The sequence below is a fragment of the Callorhinus ursinus genome, unplaced genomic scaffold (genome assembly GCF_003265705.2).
Source record: "Callorhinus ursinus isolate GAN/ISIS: 27379988/994484 unplaced genomic scaffold, GSC_fseal_2.0 scaffold11, whole genome shotgun sequence".
In the NCBI taxonomy this organism is placed as follows: Eukaryota; Metazoa; Chordata; class Mammalia; order Carnivora; family Otariidae; genus Callorhinus; species Callorhinus ursinus.
The window spans coordinates 9,859,892-9,876,374 of NW_027397073.1; the positions used below are offsets into that span (position 1 = coordinate 9,859,892).

The 16,483-nt window shown below is 32.8% G+C and overlaps 1 protein-coding gene across 1 annotated transcript in view; it reads left to right on the forward strand.

Annotated features, from left to right (window-relative positions):
* CDH19 (cadherin 19) overlaps nt 1–16,483 on the forward strand; it is a 104,659-nt gene that overhangs the window by 53,499 nt on the left and 34,677 nt on the right. Inside the window, exons 6-9 of the mRNA XM_025886740.2 lie at nt 2,015–2,196; nt 2,748–3,001; nt 7,329–7,450; nt 15,603–15,724. Coding sequence (XP_025742525.1) covers nt 2,015–2,196; nt 2,748–3,001; nt 7,329–7,450; nt 15,603–15,724 — 680 coding nt within the window. The remainder of the gene's footprint in view (nt 1–2,014; nt 2,197–2,747; nt 3,002–7,328; nt 7,451–15,602; nt 15,725–16,483) is intronic.

The window sequence follows — 16,483 nt, forward strand, 5'->3', positions numbered from 1 at the left end:
TGGATTACACTGGGTCAAATCTAGGCCAATTCTAATTTCTAACTCAGGCTGAATCGATGATCAGTTCTGCACAATTCCTGCTAGTCCCTGGTTTTCAGTATTCTGTGTGTACACACACACACACACACACACACACACACACACACAATCTCTTCTGATAATAGAAACTTACTATGTTTAAAGATTTTGAAGTCAACTTCCCCTCTGTTCTTTCTCTCATCCAAAATTCAGTCCTCTGCAGGTACTGTTGGCTCTACCTTTTAAAAATATCCATAATCTGAACATTTCTCACCAATTTTATTTGCAACCTGGGATCATGCTACCCTCTTAATTTGTCTCCATTATTACCAGAGGCTCCCATCTAGTCTCTCTGCTTTTGTTCTCCTCTGATCAACTTCCAACACAACTTTAGTGATCTTGTTGTAATGCAGGTCAGATCATATCACTTAAATGTCTTACCACATCACTCAGAGAAAAAGTCACAGGCCTTAATATAACCTCCATTGTCCTAAATAATTTGCCATCATCCAGTCCTGTTCCATTACCTCTAGGAGATCATGTACTAGCATTCTACTCCTTGTTCATGGACAAACCAACACCAGGCAATTGACCTACTCTCTGTCACTGGAAAACTTCAGCCGCTGGTTTTGTGGCCTTTTGGCTTGTTCTTCCCACTTCCTGAAATTCTATTTTCTCAAGTATGCATTTTCCCACAATGAAAAAACAAAAACAAACAAACAAAAAACCACTTTGTAGCAGAGTTAAGCTGTTACTTCCTGAAAATAGTAAAAATATTAGCAGCTTTTAAGTAACATTTCTCCCATGTTAAAAAAAGAGAGGACATCTCACAAGGCAATCTGTGCAGTGACTCGCCATATTCTATCAATAATCTCTTTAAGGAAAAATTTTATTTGTGCTTTTTTAAAATTCCACAAAGTTTCACTTTTTCTTTTAAAGATTTAATTTATCTGAGAGAGAGAGAGAGAGACCATGAGCGTGGGGAGGGGCAGAGGCAGAGGGAGAAGCAGTCTCCTCGCTGAGCAGGTAGCCAGACATGGGACTCAAGGTGGGGCTCAATCCCAGGACCCTAAAATCAGGACCTGAGCCGAATTCAAACGCTTAACCAAATGAGCCATCCAGGCCCCCAATTTCATTCTTTAGAATATTGATATATATGATTATTTCCTCCATTTTAACATAAACCACAAATAATTTATGAATAGCTAACTCTTTATCAGTTTTATGCAAGTTACTTCTGAAAAATAAAGGAAACAAAGCTCGATTATTTTTACTTACATCTGTGTATTTCAAATACAACTGCCATTGTTTTCACGTGACCAAAACAATGGGGTCATCTGAGAAGCTCATGGTTTTCCTACTTCATCCATTCACTAACTCCTGTGGATCCACTTTTTTTCCCCCCCTCATTTCTACTATGGCCAATGCACTCAGGCTCAGAATCTAAAAATCAAACTATCACACTTAGAGCGCACTTGTTTGCTTTATTCTCTCCCATCTCTAATCCACACTTACATTTACGAGTAACTTTAGATATCAGAGAATGCTTAAGTGAAATTGAAAACTATTTTTATCAAGTTTATTTGAGGTGGTTAAATGATATAATAAAAAATTCAAAAATATCAACAAAGTATACATATGAATAGAAATTTGGAAATTATATGTACTGGTGCTAAGACTCCCTAAGTTATATTTGAGAGACATTAATAAAAACCTGCTACGTTTCCTTCCCCCACCTTCCCTTGCTCAACTAGGATATAAGGGAAATACAAAATACAGATCACAAAAATAAAGAAGTGATAGATGATAGATAGATAGATAGATGATAGATAGATAGATAGATAGATAGATAGATAGATAGATAGTGATTTAGAAAAAGTAACTGGTAGAAAGTGAGAGTATGGGTTTTCCCATAGTCCACAAAAATAGGGGGCTAAAATTGGAAATTTCTTATGTTTATTATTTGTGTGAAATATCTTGAATTTTGTTTTTAAAGGTTTATACCGCTTGACTGTTTCTGAATCTGCACCTGCTGGGACTTCAATAGGAAAAATCATGGCATATGATAATGACATTGGAGAGAATGCAGAAATGGATTACAGCATTGAAGATGATTCACAAACATTTGACATAATTACCAATAATGAGACACAAGAAGGAATAGTTATATTAAAAAAGGTTGATATATTTTCAATATTTACTTTTCAGAAGAATACAAACAAATCAGAAATACATATAATTATTTTGTGTAGCCAGTTATTGCTTCATTAAGTAATTGAAATGAGAACCTGTGATCTATGATTTAGGGAGCAAAGGAACTTAGAGATGAGACAGAGTTATTACAGAGTCTCAAATTACTTGTAGAACAGTTTTTTATTTTATTATGCTTTTAAAGATTTTTAGAGGATAAACGTTTTGGAAAGATATTAAATAAAAAAAAATAATTCTCAATTCCATAGGATATTTATGCCCAGACAAGTATAATTTTAATCCTAAAAATATATAGTTACTATTCCAAAACATTTTATAACAGACATAAATAACAAAACACTTACAGGGATTTGCTATGCAGCTGCTTACTGATAATATTAGAGGGATCAAACCAAGTACATAAGAAGCGAAATCTGACTAAAAAGCAACTGAGACTTAATAACCCAAATTTTTTTTTCTAAATAGTGCCTTGGGTTACTGAAGCCATTTCTTCTTCTATACACTGTATTTCTTTGTAGAAAGTGGATTTTGAGCACCAGAACCAATATCGTGTTAGAGCAAATGTTAAAAACCGCCATGTTGATGAGAAGCTCATGGAATACCATGTTGAAGCTTCCACCACTTTCATTAGGGTCCAGGTGGAAGATGAAGATGAACCTCCTGTTTTCCTCCTCCCTTATTACCTATTTGAAATCTTTGAAGAAAGCCCACATGGATCATTTGTAGGCATGGTCTCCGCCATAGATCCAGATCAGAGGAAATCTCCTATCAGGTATGTTTGGGAGGCCAGCTTCATATTAATAAATGAGTGAATACAAATTAGCCTGAAAATAAAATATCATAGAAATGTAATAAAGATAAATCTGTATTCCTCTATATGGTACTTATTAAATTTGCAACAATTTAAACCAGTTAAAACAGGGAGCTCACTATTGATAAAGTTGTAGTGAAATAAGCAATTGCAGTTGTAAAAGAAATAGGCAAACACCAACCAAAATTCAATGAAATCCACTCTACTAATTTGGCATAAGTAGTGAGGGAAAAAGAAACGGTTGATTATGCCAAGTCAGAAGCAAAGCTGACCAAAATGTGCTCCATTTAAATACTACTTAATATTCAAAAATTGAGAAAGCTTTCCCAGGATACCACTTAGTAGTAGTAGTAGTAGTAAAAATGAAATAAATTCAGTCGGTTAGAAATAAGTTTCTGTATTGCAATTAAACAATGATTATCATCTATTAATCTAGTCTGTTATTTTCAGGTACTATATTTTCATTTTTTTTCAATATTTGTAGACCTGGTTAGACATAAAAACCTGCTACGTTTCCTTCCACCACCTTCCCTTACTCATCGGTTCTCCACAATTCACAGTTCCGAGAATTTTACAAACTTCCATGTATTTATTAAGATGCTGGCTACTTGGGTGCCTGGCTGGCTCAGTCTTTAAGTGCCTGCCTTTGGCTCAGGTCATGATCCCAGCGTCCTGGGATCGAGCCCCGCATCGGGCTCCCTGCTCAGCGGGAAGCCTGCTTCTCCTTCTCTCACTCCCCCTGCTTGTGTTCCCTCTCTCGCTGTGTCCCTCTCTGTCAAATAAAGAAATAAATATCTTAAAAAAAAAAAAAAGATGTGGGCGCCTGGGTGACTCATTTGGTTAAGCAACTGCCTTCGGCTCAGGTCATGATCCTGGAGTCCTGGGATCCAGTCCGCATCAGGCTCCCTGCTCAGCGGGGAGTCGGCTTCTCCCTCTGACCCTCCCCCATCTCATGTGCGCTCTCTCTCTCTCTCTCATTCTCGCTCTCTCAAATAAATAAATAAATAAAATCTTTAAAAAAAAAAGATGTGGCTACTGCTTTGCACTTTGGAGGGGTTACGATACAAAGAAGCTTCTTTAAATTTTTGAGACAGAGGAATGATCCCACTTTTCCAGTGTAATTCCTAATCATAAAACACTGCCTTCTAATATGTAGATATAGTTCTTATTTAGTAATAGTACTTTTAGCAATTAATGTAAGCATATATGTGGTATTTTATATATATGTGTATATATATATAAAATTATAATTATAACCCAGAAATGAATTATTTAGATTTTTTAAATTGGTATATATATTCAACTATGTATTGTTCTTCTGAGAATACTAAAGAATACATAATTCTAAAAAAATGCTTTAAGGATTAGGATGTTTATTATATTATTATTTATAATAATAAAGTGTTGGAAACAATTTAAATATCTAATCATAGTGTAATTAAGACAATAGATGATAAATGCTTGACAATGATGCTTATGAACATAGCTTAAAACATGGCATGATTTGAAAATAATACAGAATCACTAGAGTTGTATATTTACTACCAGTAAAAATATTACCTATCTTTGAGTCAAATAAATCAACCACACCAAATGTTAACAGGGGTTATGTGTTTTATAGTATCACTATTGATGGTTACTTTATTTTCTACCAAGAATATTTTAGCTAATAATTTTTACCTTTATACTGAAATTAATTACTTAAAATTTTTTGTTAGTACCTAACAAAAGAATACTTTTTTAAATGTCTTTTATGGACATTGTTTCATTTAGAGGTGCCTTTTATATAAGACTGCTCGTCATGTTTCTTAGGATGAAAATAGCCCCTTGAACACATTTCAGTAGGTACGCCCCCTCCATTTTTGTTTGTTTGTTTGTTTGGAAGCCAAAGATCCAAAACATATTTGAAATCAAATGCTAAATGATTTCAATTTGAGTTTTAATGTGATATATCTTCCTTAATACTCACTACATGGCAAGAAATATGGAAACCAAAGGAAATTAAAAGGTATTCTATTTTACTCTCGGGGTATTCTCTGTTTAGGGGAAAGAAATTTGCACATAGTAAACAAATTACATTATACATAATTCAAATAACTCATATTATTTAGTTTTTCCTTGCATGTAAGAATTACCTGGTATTTCTCTGAAGTATGGAGATTCCCAGTATGTTTCAGCAAGTCTTGGGTGAGATAAACTGGCTTAACAAATTGTTCGTGCCGTTGTTGTCATTGTTAAGTGCAGAAAAGCATAAGAAAATATGCCTTGAAATGAATTATAAGTTTTGTGGTAAATGTTTAAGAAAAATGAGGGTGCAGGTATGAAGAAAGAATGCAATAATTAGACCTGAAATTGATCAGTCTTCAGCAAGACAACCGGGGGGTGGGAGAAGAACGGACAAAAATTAACATTACCAAAAATGAAAAAAGTGAACATAACTCTTGATCCCATAGACATTGAACAATAGTATAGTGAAATACTATGAATGACTCGAAGCCCATGAATTCAGACCAATTCCTTGAAAGTCCTTCAAGGAACCTACCAACATTCACATAAAAAGATAAATAATCTGAGTAGTCATGTGTGTGAGAAACAGGAAGAGCTTTGTGGGTATTCGGGAATGTCAGGAGTGTTCTCCTGTGGAAGAGGCTGTCTTTAAACATCTTTCATCTGTATTCTAATGAAAGCGCTTAAAAATCCTTGAAACACCCAGTGGATCTGCAGCCTACTTGGAAAAGTCCAGCTTTTGTATATGGGGGTTGGGTCTTATGTGTCTCAGTTGCTTTGTCTGTAAAGTGGGAATAATACTTTTGTAGAGGCATGTGAGGATTAAGAACAAGAGGCACAGGCATCTGGAGGAGCATGCATGGAAGAACCATTTGTTTATCATTCAGGCAAGAGCTGTTGGCAATGGGAAAACAGTGCACAGTCACATGGTATTCATTCAGCATTTTTGTAGGAATGAAGAGTTCCATAAAAACGAATTCCAAAATGAACCAAACATCAAAACTTCACATTTTAAGCTTTTTAGCTCAAGCTCTTTCTAAAATGTATAGCACACATCTTTCCTAGTTACTGATGACACAAGGTCATGATTTTTAAAAACTTTTATTTGAAAATTATGTCAAACGTTTGATTGGTTTTATTTGGAATGGCTTATTATTGAAACAGGATATTCTAGATGTTTAATACAAAATAGTAACTGTTAAACTACTGTTCCTCCTTGTCAACAAATCTCTTAAGTAGGTAATGTGACCATTTGTGGATGTCAGTAAATTGCTTATAAAGTTTTAAAATGGGGTGGAGTTAAAACCAAATTCCTCTGAAGCTTAAGTCTCTGTAATTTCTATTTTAATTCTCCCCTGAACACCAGTCTACAAATCAGTGTGATATTTTTAGAGACCTGTCAATTCAAGATTAAAATATTCTCATCTCCTGCCACATAATTATGGCAAACCTCATTGATGTCTCATCAAAGTCTTCAGGAATATACATGCAATGAGAAGTCATCATTGAACCCAAGTTATTACTCTTCTTTAATTTTACTATTAATCATTTGCAAGTGGATAAGACATGCTGAGTACTTCAAAGGCTCCTTTCATTGTGGAGTTTGAGATCAGTTTTCAGGCTTTTGCATGAGGGAATTTTATTATCTGGCTTCTTTCCATGCATGCTCTAACAGCATATTCCATCTACTATCATTACTTTTGGGGGATCTATATACACACACACATCTCATTTTTATTAAATATTATCCAAGCATTTTCTTAAACAAAACCAAATATTTCTCATATGTCAGCAATCAGGTAATTATAATACACATTTAGCAAACATCTATATGGTGTAGGAAAGAGACTCAGCAGTTTAGGGTGAGGATATGCTTTGTGTTGCTTCAAAGGTAAAAAAAGATTAAAAAGCAATAATTTTTACCGCTATTTATTTGTACTTCACTTAATTTTGCAAATGACATTTTGCCATTTCTTTTTAGCTAAATCATTCACTTATTAAAATTTTCTTTTGGGATTGAGAATGAATTACATGTGTTTAGATTTAGGGTACATCAATTTAAATCTGAGACCATTTTAGTGTAGTTTTTTTCTTTTTAATCCTCACTGAGTTGAATCTTAAATATATGCATGCACCTTTCTAAAAATTGTTCAGCATTACATTTGCTTATATGGAGCATGCATTTAATTTGTCTAATTGCCTCAAAAAGGTTTTATATATCACAGTTACACAGACAAAATAATAAAATTAAGGGATACTTTTTTTTTTTTTTTTGGTGCAGGTATTCTATGACCAGAAGCAAAGTGTTCAGTATTGATGACAATGGCACAATCATCACAACTAACCCTCTTGATCGAGAGATTAGTGCTTGGTACAACCTAAGTATTATAGCCACAGAAAAATGTAAGTACTCATTTAGGATCACACATTGGTTCAGCACATATTTAAACCATTCGATAATCTCCAATTGTAGGGGCAGAAGCTAGCTTAAAATTTGTTGGAATTGGAGTCAAATTATATATGTGTCAATTCATATATGTGTATTTTATTTTATTATTTTAGATTACTAATGTCTGTTCATTCCTATTATAGTTTATTTATATACTTACCACTAAATACTTTAAGATTTTTTATTATGACAAACCGAATATAAATTTTGAAAGATTTTCTAACTGAGAAATATTTAATATATATTTTCTATGGGTTCTCTTTTAAGTTATGAGTTTAATGAAAAAAGAAAGTCTTATATACATTATCCCCCCAAAAAAATTGACCCTTAAAAAAATACATATAGGTGGAAAGAAGTTATCGTACTTATTTCATAGGAATCTTTCCCTTAGAGAAATTTTTTTAATTTAGAGAAATGTTTAATTAATGTTATACATTCTTTTACTACTATCCAAGGAGTAGTAAACCTAATGAGTGAGAATTAAAATTTTAAATTTAAAGTAATTTAAAATTGACTAGTAATATCATACCATTTAACCATAATCAGTTTAGACTGACTGTATTAGTTCACGAGGGGACTATTCTAGAAATAAAACACAGAATGCCTGTGCCTCGTTCTATTTATGGAACAAAATGTTAGCTATACTCTTGGACATTAGGGGCAGGGTAGCACTTCAACACAGCCTTTTGAAACTTTAGGCATTTAAAAATAATCATATTTCAATGAAGCTATGGGAAAGAATATGAAGGATTCAACAGCATTCACTGGTGCATTACAAACAGTCAGACATTTTCAAATTAAGCATATATTGGAAGCTGTGCTAATAGTCGCATCTTCAGTAATCAGTGGGGACCAGTTATTGTTGTTGTGTGTTTTTATTTTTGTTTTTTATTTTCTGGTTTTTGGTTTTGTTTCCAGAGATAGGCAGATGAGGGGCGCCTGGGTAGCTCAGTCATTAATTGTCTGCCTTTGGCTCAGAGATAGGCAGATGATTCCATTTTCTGGGTGTAAAAAGTAGATAAAATCATCCTAATTTACTACTTGGATAGTGTCTTCAAAATTATCAGTTAATTTGGTATTAAGTCAACCATATTAACTAATTTAAGCTCAAAGGAATAGATATAACACAATATAAAAGATTATCAAGATCATCCCCTTTATTTAACTGATAAGTTTATTATAGTTCAGTAAATAATTAAATTTGTGAATATGAAATGTTCTAGAATGCATCCTTTATAACTGATTTTGCATAAATTTTAATAATCTTGTTTACTTTTCTGACTTTTTTTTAAACCTTTAAACATATATCTTATTGATTACATATTGAGCAGTGGCTGGGGATATGGTGGAGTGGAAAGGATCCCTTGCATATTTTTTTTTGTCATACATTGAATAGCTCTATGGAAACACTGCAAGAGGACTAAGTCTGGGTTTTGAATTTTCCATTTAACTTAACAACAAAGACCTAGGAGCAAATGTCTGCTGCAACAGAAGAAATGTCAAGGCTCTTGGTGTCAGAAATCACAAAGATGCTTATTCTAAAAGCAAGAAGCTTTTATTCGTTGGGTTTTCTGAGAACAAATTATTTATAATATCACTATTTACAAAACTGTTGAGAAAAAGCATTCGAATCAGTTCAAGGGGAGGGTGGGTATCTTTGAAAAATGTGTTTCTCTATAAAATGGTGTTTTAGCTATTACAAGAGCATGTTTTAACAAATGTATATAAACTGTAAGCTTATTTTATATACAATATTTTTTTAAAGATTTTATTTATTTATTTGAGAGAGAGAGAATGAGAGATAGAGAGCACGAGAGGGAAGAGGGTCAGAGGGAGAAGCAGACTCCCTGCTGAGTAGGGAGCCCGATACGGGACTCAATCCTGGGACTCCAGGATCATGACCTGAGCCGAAGGCAGTCGCCTAACCAACTGAGCCACCCAGGCGCCCTACAATAATTTTTTTTTGTATATAAAATAAGCTTTTGGTGGAATTTTTGTAAGAATATATCATTTACTTTTTGTTAAATTAGATTGCAATATGAGTTATTAGAAAGCAGAATCTTGAAAATGTATTATGTATATTCTGAGACAAAAAAACATTTTAATATTTTATGAATGAATAGAAAAAAAGGATGAATGAGTGATTGGTATGAAAAGTTTGTAAGATAAGCCAATTATACCTGAATCCCATTAATTACATAATTACTTTTATCAAAATGTTATCATGAAGATCTCTAAAGAGACATTGTTTGAAGTATTTTTGTGTTGACCCCGCCCTTTTTTAAGACAGTGGAAGTAAATTGTAGAATCACAAAATGAAATAAAAGCAGTCACACAAATCTCTGGGTTGCAAGATAGCTGTCCCAAAAAATTATTAATTCAACATATGTATGCATATTTGCATATATACTACAAAGTATATTATTTAATCATTTTAATTATCTCACTACATACTGTGTTCAGAGGTGATACCCAAAGATTCAGTGACCAGCACAACAGAAATAATCAGATGAGACTTGAGATCTTTCTAAACTATTGCTCCCAGTTGATCTATAGATTTCACCTTATTAAGGAAAACAGTGGCTTCAAATGTTCTCTGTAATGTACTTATATATGTGAGTGGGTGTGGGAGCATATAGTATTCAGGCAATAGAACTGTTTCAATTTGTAGTTTACAATATTACTTATTACATAGGTTTGCACTAAAGACCATAGATATTATAATGGTGTATCTATTGAGGAAAATAAAAATACAATAATGACAATAAAAACTGGATACCGTTTGTGATTCACAGGGGAAAAAAAATTCTAGCTTTGTCACTTCTTTGATTTTTAGATATTTGTTTATAAAATACATATTTTGCAAGGTGTTGTGAGTATTGGTGAGTTTTCAGGAATTATATTTTATTAAATAGATTATTTTATTGCATATAAATATGTGTATGATTATAAAAGTATATATATGCCTATATGTGTAAAATTCTACAGTTAGTAGCATTTTTATAGCTCTTAATACAGATTTGAAGCAAACGTTATTTCTGTTTCAGAGAAGATGAATGTGACACTTATGCAGTTTATTTGCCCAGCTCCTAAATGATGAAGCCAGGGATTGATCACAATTGTATCTGATTCCAAAGCCTGTCTTAATCCTATGCCACACTATGCCACACTGTTACTTACTGAGAATGTGAGAAATGATACTTGCTTTTGGTGTTTTCTGATTTAAATATATGCACAATAATCTTAACCAAGTTTCATTTTTCTATTTTTCTCTTTAAAAGTAAAGTTTAATTACAAAGGTATTTCAATTAGTAACTCAAACGTAATGTTTAAATCAGTTCATGCTGTATGACCTCCTCAGAGCCAAACAACTGATAATCTCTGTAAGTATGTTAGCTAAATTCTGCTCTGATACATGTTCTGACTGTGCTCTGAGGTGTGCTCATCACATTCTGTTGCTATTGCTTTATCCATGTTTATTTGTTGATGAAAGCATGTGTGGCAGGTGACAGTTTAGGAGACGATTACTTTTTTGAATAGATTTTGAAGAACAGTGTCCTATTGTGCAAAAGTATGTTAATAGCATGTTTTTTTTGGGGGGGGGCGACTGGGTGGCTCAGTCGGTTAGGCATCTGACTTGTGATTTTCGCTCAGGTCATGATCTCATAGATCATGGGATTGAGCCCTGACTGGGACTCACATTCAGTGGGGAGGCTGCTTGAAGATTCTCTCCCTCTGTCTCTCCCCTCCCCACACATATGTGCATGCATGCACATGTGCATGCACATGCTCTCTCTCTCTCTCTGTAATAAATAAAAATCTTTAAAAAAAACATTTTTTAAAATAAATTTTCTCTTGAAACATGAAAGCCAGAATATATTTATAGTATAATAATTATTTTATATTTGAAGATAGCAAAATAAAACACATGTAAACATTTGAAAACAATAAATTAGGGTCACCTGGGTGGCATAGTCAGTTGAGCATCTGCCTCCAAGTTTTGGCTCAGGTCAAGATCTCAGGATCCTGGGATCGAGCCCCACAGGCTCCACACTCAGCAGGGAAGTCAGCTTGAGAATTCTCTCCCTCCCCCTGCTCATGCATGCTCTCTCCTTCTCCTTCTGAAATAAATAATAAATCTTAAAAAAAATAAAAATAAAAACAACAAATTAGTGGACTTGAAAACATTTTAATTCTTTTGAGGAAAATCAAGTAAATAAGGTTTCAAAGTGAATTCAAGGGACAAAATAGAATAAAACAAGAGGTTTAATAGATATGTAATCTTAGATATAGAATTTCATAAAATGTGATTAGATCAACATTGAAGTTGGTCACTTGATGCAAAAAGTATCAATTTAGTAAATTTTTAAACTTAAAATTTTGTGGATTATAGAGTATTATAATAAAACAAATAATTTATAGGGATGCCTGTGTGGCTCATTTGGTGAAACATCTGACTCTTGATTTCTGCTCAAGTTATGATCTCAGGGTCCTGGGATCCAGCCCAGCATGGGGCTCCTCATTCAGCAGGGAGTCTGCTGGAGATTCTCTCTCTCTCACTCCCTCTGCCACCTCCCCCCCGGCCCACGCTCACATGTGCACACTCTCACTCTCTCTCAAATAAATAAATAAATCTTTAAAATAATAACAATAATAATAATAATTTATAAATAAAAGATTAAAAATGCAGTCAAGGAAAACAAACTTGTAAATGCCTGTGAAAGGCAAACTGAAAATAAACTGAATATATTTATTTTCACAGAATTTAATACTCAGAAGTTAATCACTGTTTCAGAAATAAGTGATTAGAAATGTTATCAAGTACAGGAATTATACAGTTCATGCTGTTCTGCTCCTGGCATTTTACATCAGTTTTCTTGGAATTAAAAATAATACTTTTAGATAAAAGAGATGATATTCCTGCTATTATTTTTATTATAAAGCTGAAAAGTTACAGTATGGGGAATGAAATTCCAAAATAAAATATAATTAGATAAACATTTTCAGAAAGCCACAAAGTTATTGTATATTTAACTCATCACTGTGAACATTTTTTGAAATTTTTTAATTTTTCTAAGAAAAATTGTTTAGAAGAAACGTTTTTAACACTAAGTAACCAATTTTCATGTACTTTTTCTCTCTCTGGGATTTTTTTTTAAATATTCGTTATATATTTTGGAATCGACAGCTTAACGTACATCCATCACGGTGAATGGCAACATAAATGGCATGCCAGGAGTTCTGTAATTACAATGATCTTTTTTTTTTTTTTTTTTAAGGATTCACTTTTTTTCTTTAATTTTATTTTATTATGTTATGTTAATCACCATACATTATATCATTAGTTTTTGATGTAGTGTTCCATGATTCATTGTTTACATCCAACACCCAGTGCTCCATGCAGAATGTACCCTCTTTAATCACCATGGGATTTTTTCTTTTCCACATCATTAAACTCATTTTAGAACAATTTTGGAGAAAATATTTGTATGTGCCAATTTCTTATTAATGTGGTATCCAAACAATTAGAAACAGGCTCCTCCCACCCCAGAAAACAACTCCATAATAGTGGAATAGAGAGGAAACAGTTTTATAATTGAAAAGCATTCAAACAGAATTTGATGTGCATTACAGGAATCTGTTGAGATTTCCAAGTCAGAAAGAAATTTCACCCTATTATAAAATCAAGCATCATGTTCTCAGGATAACCAAGTGCTAGCCTTCAAGTAGGGAGACTTAACACCATGTGTCACATATAGTTCACTCTGTTTTTGCTAACTGACTTTATCCAAAGGAAAACTAAATTTTTCAGATCTTTATGACAAGAAGTAGTTTTGAATTTTGGTCAAAGCCTTTGCTGAAACAAGGCTCCTATCCTCCAACAGAAACTGGGAGAAAGGAGTGTCATTTTCCTTGATAATTATATTTCAAAGAGTTGGCTCCCAGTACTTGAGAAAGACAAGCCTGGGTTGTGAAGTTGACATTTATTCAGTTTTTAAAAGGTTTACATACATTAAAAAAAAATAGAGAGAGAACTTAAATTACAAGTTTCCTAAAGTAAATGCTTTAAGAAGAGGAAAGAGGGAAAATCTTTTCCCTTATTTTCAACAGAGATAATTAAGCCTTTTTTTAAATGTATTTGCCCATACAAATTACAATTGCAAATATAATGCTTTTGCAATAACATAAGAACAGGATATTATAAAGACATTAAAACAACAAAGAAACCTTCCTCTCCTCACTCTAATTGTATGTACCTTCCCACACCATTTTTTGAATTAAAAAGAAAACATTTAAAATAATGATATGCAAATACACAATATATTATGAGGCAACTTGCTTTTTTATCATTTCGCAGAATGCCATGTGTATTAATACTGTTGATTAATAGATAAATAAAATAATAATATTTAATATTTATTGCTTATGTATACCCTAAGTAATCTTATAAATGCTTTATATGTTTTAATTAATTTAATCTTTTTAACAGCTCTTATAAGGTTAGTTACTAGTATCTTTTACATTTTGCGGGGCAACTTAACAGTAGTTAAGCGGTTTTGTCAAATTGAGGATCAAGATTAAAATCTATTTTTTAAAGCTCACCATATTCATATGTTTATTACATTAGCTCATTCATTTTTAATAAGCACACACAATATCATAGTGTGGTTGTAATTTATTTCTCAGTTCCCTTTTGATATGCGTTTGGGTTATTTTCATTTATTTGAGAAGAAAAAAAATTCTAGAATAAGTAAATTGGACACATACTCTTTGCATATACTAGAGCCTTGGACTGCAGCGTAGGTTTCCCAACGGAATTACGGGGTCAAAGATATGACTAGCTTATCTCTTACCATCTACTACCAGATAAGGTTCCAGAAAAGGTTTACATCCCTACTCTTTCTCAGTACTCCACTATCACTCTGTTTTTCATATTTAACACAGAACCCACAGAGTAAGTCATCGTTATCTGCACTTGTGGTGAGCCAGAGTGTTTGTGAATATTCTGATAGAGCAGCATGTTTCAGATGTGGGCAGTTTTGCCTCCTAATACCTTTGACAATGTCTGAAGCCAATTTTGATGATCACAACCTGTGTGGGGAATGCTATTGGCATTTAGTTACTGGAAGTTAGGGATGCTGCTAAGCATACAATGCATGGGAGAGCCTCTTGAAACAAAAAGAATTATCTAGTCCAAAATATCAATAGTGACAAGGTTGAAAAACTGGCATTGATCATTTGAATTTTCTCATCCGTGAATTTCTAGTTTGTGATTATTTCCCCAAATTGTTTTTTTCATATCAACTGTCAGAATTTGTAAATTAGAGCTATTAAAATTTCATCTTCTGATGCAAACGTTTTTCCAGATCACTGGTGTCTTCTTGTTGTGGCTTTTTTCACTTTGTTTTTTTTTGGGGGGGTGTGGAGAGCAGCATTTTAAAATATCTTCCCATTTCTTCCTAGATTCTGTATTTCTTGGCTCACAAGAAAATCCTCCCAACTAAAATGTATACATAAAACTTTACCTAGATTTGTTTATTTTAAAATTTATTTAGATCCTTATTCTTTGTTTTTATTTTTAAAAATTGTACTGAACAACGTCATCATTAAGAGCACTTATTGCTGGCTTCTTAAACTGCCCTTTCTACTTCAGCTATAACCTTAGACCAGCCATTTATCTGTAATTTGTGGAACTAAATTCGCAATGTTTTTATCAGCAAAGTTAAAGAGGATAATAATTCATTATTAAATGAATTAAATGCATTAATATACATATATCTAACAGTTGATGGATTTTAGAAAGGTATCCCTGAAACTGACCATCTTTTTCATTATTTTTCCTCATCAGCTCTATCTGTAGTCTATAGCAAGGTAAAGGCACTTGATAAGTATTGGCTGAGTTGAATGTGTTGAGAACATTTTTTCCTAGGCTGTACTCTTGATAAATATATGATTGATATAGAGATTCTATACTCAGGTAGCTTTTATTCAAGGAAAATAGAAATATGCCACCCAGTCTTAATGCAATTTTCATGACCTTTTAATTGTCCCCCCTAAAGACAGCATTAACATTCTTTATTTTCATTCTGTTTATTCAATTTGCAGACAATGTGCAACAGATTTCTGCAGTTCCTGTGTATGTGCTTGTTCTTAATGTTAATGATCATGCTCCCGAGTTCTCTGAATACTATGACACATATGTTTGTGAAAATGCAGGCTCTGGTCAGGTAAGGACCTGCAATAAATTGCTAATGTCTAAACATTGCCATATATTATATATAATAACTTTTGCTACCATTCCTCTCATTTTGAAATGATAAAAATAAGCTTCTCTTAACTGTATCAATTACTGCTTTTATGTTGTGAGTTCTGTATAATTTAAATTTCTTTTTTAAAAAATAAAATGTAAGCTTCAAGCTTTCCACTTTCAAATTCCTCAAATGTTTGAAACATCTGCTAACACTGGGTATTCTTAGTAAATCTTTTATACTTTCCCAGTACAATAAAGAAAAGTTCTTTTTTCGGTAATTCAATAGAATAAGTAAACACATTTCAATTAATTTTTATTTTTCATTCATCATGGCACAGAGAAACATAATATATAAACATAAACATGAAGAGAATAAGCTGCAATTTTTTCTATAGCTTATAACTACTGTATCAGACATATCAACATAAAAGAAACCTAATGTCAATTGAATTACTAGATATGTAAAGAATAGAGAGCAGACTTATTTTGAAACACATCACCATTACTTCACAATTAATTTTTCCCTTTCTTCCTTCATTCCTTCCCTCCCTCCTTTTCTTTCCTTCCTTCTTTCTTTTTCTCTCTTTCTTTCTTTCTTCCTTCCTTCCTTCCTCCCTTCCTTCCTTCCTTCCTTTCTTTCTTTCTTTCTTTTTTCTTTCTTTCTTTCTTTCTTTCTTTCTTTCTTTCTTTCTTTCTTTCTTTCTTTCTTTCTTTCTTTCTTTCTTTCTTTCTTTCT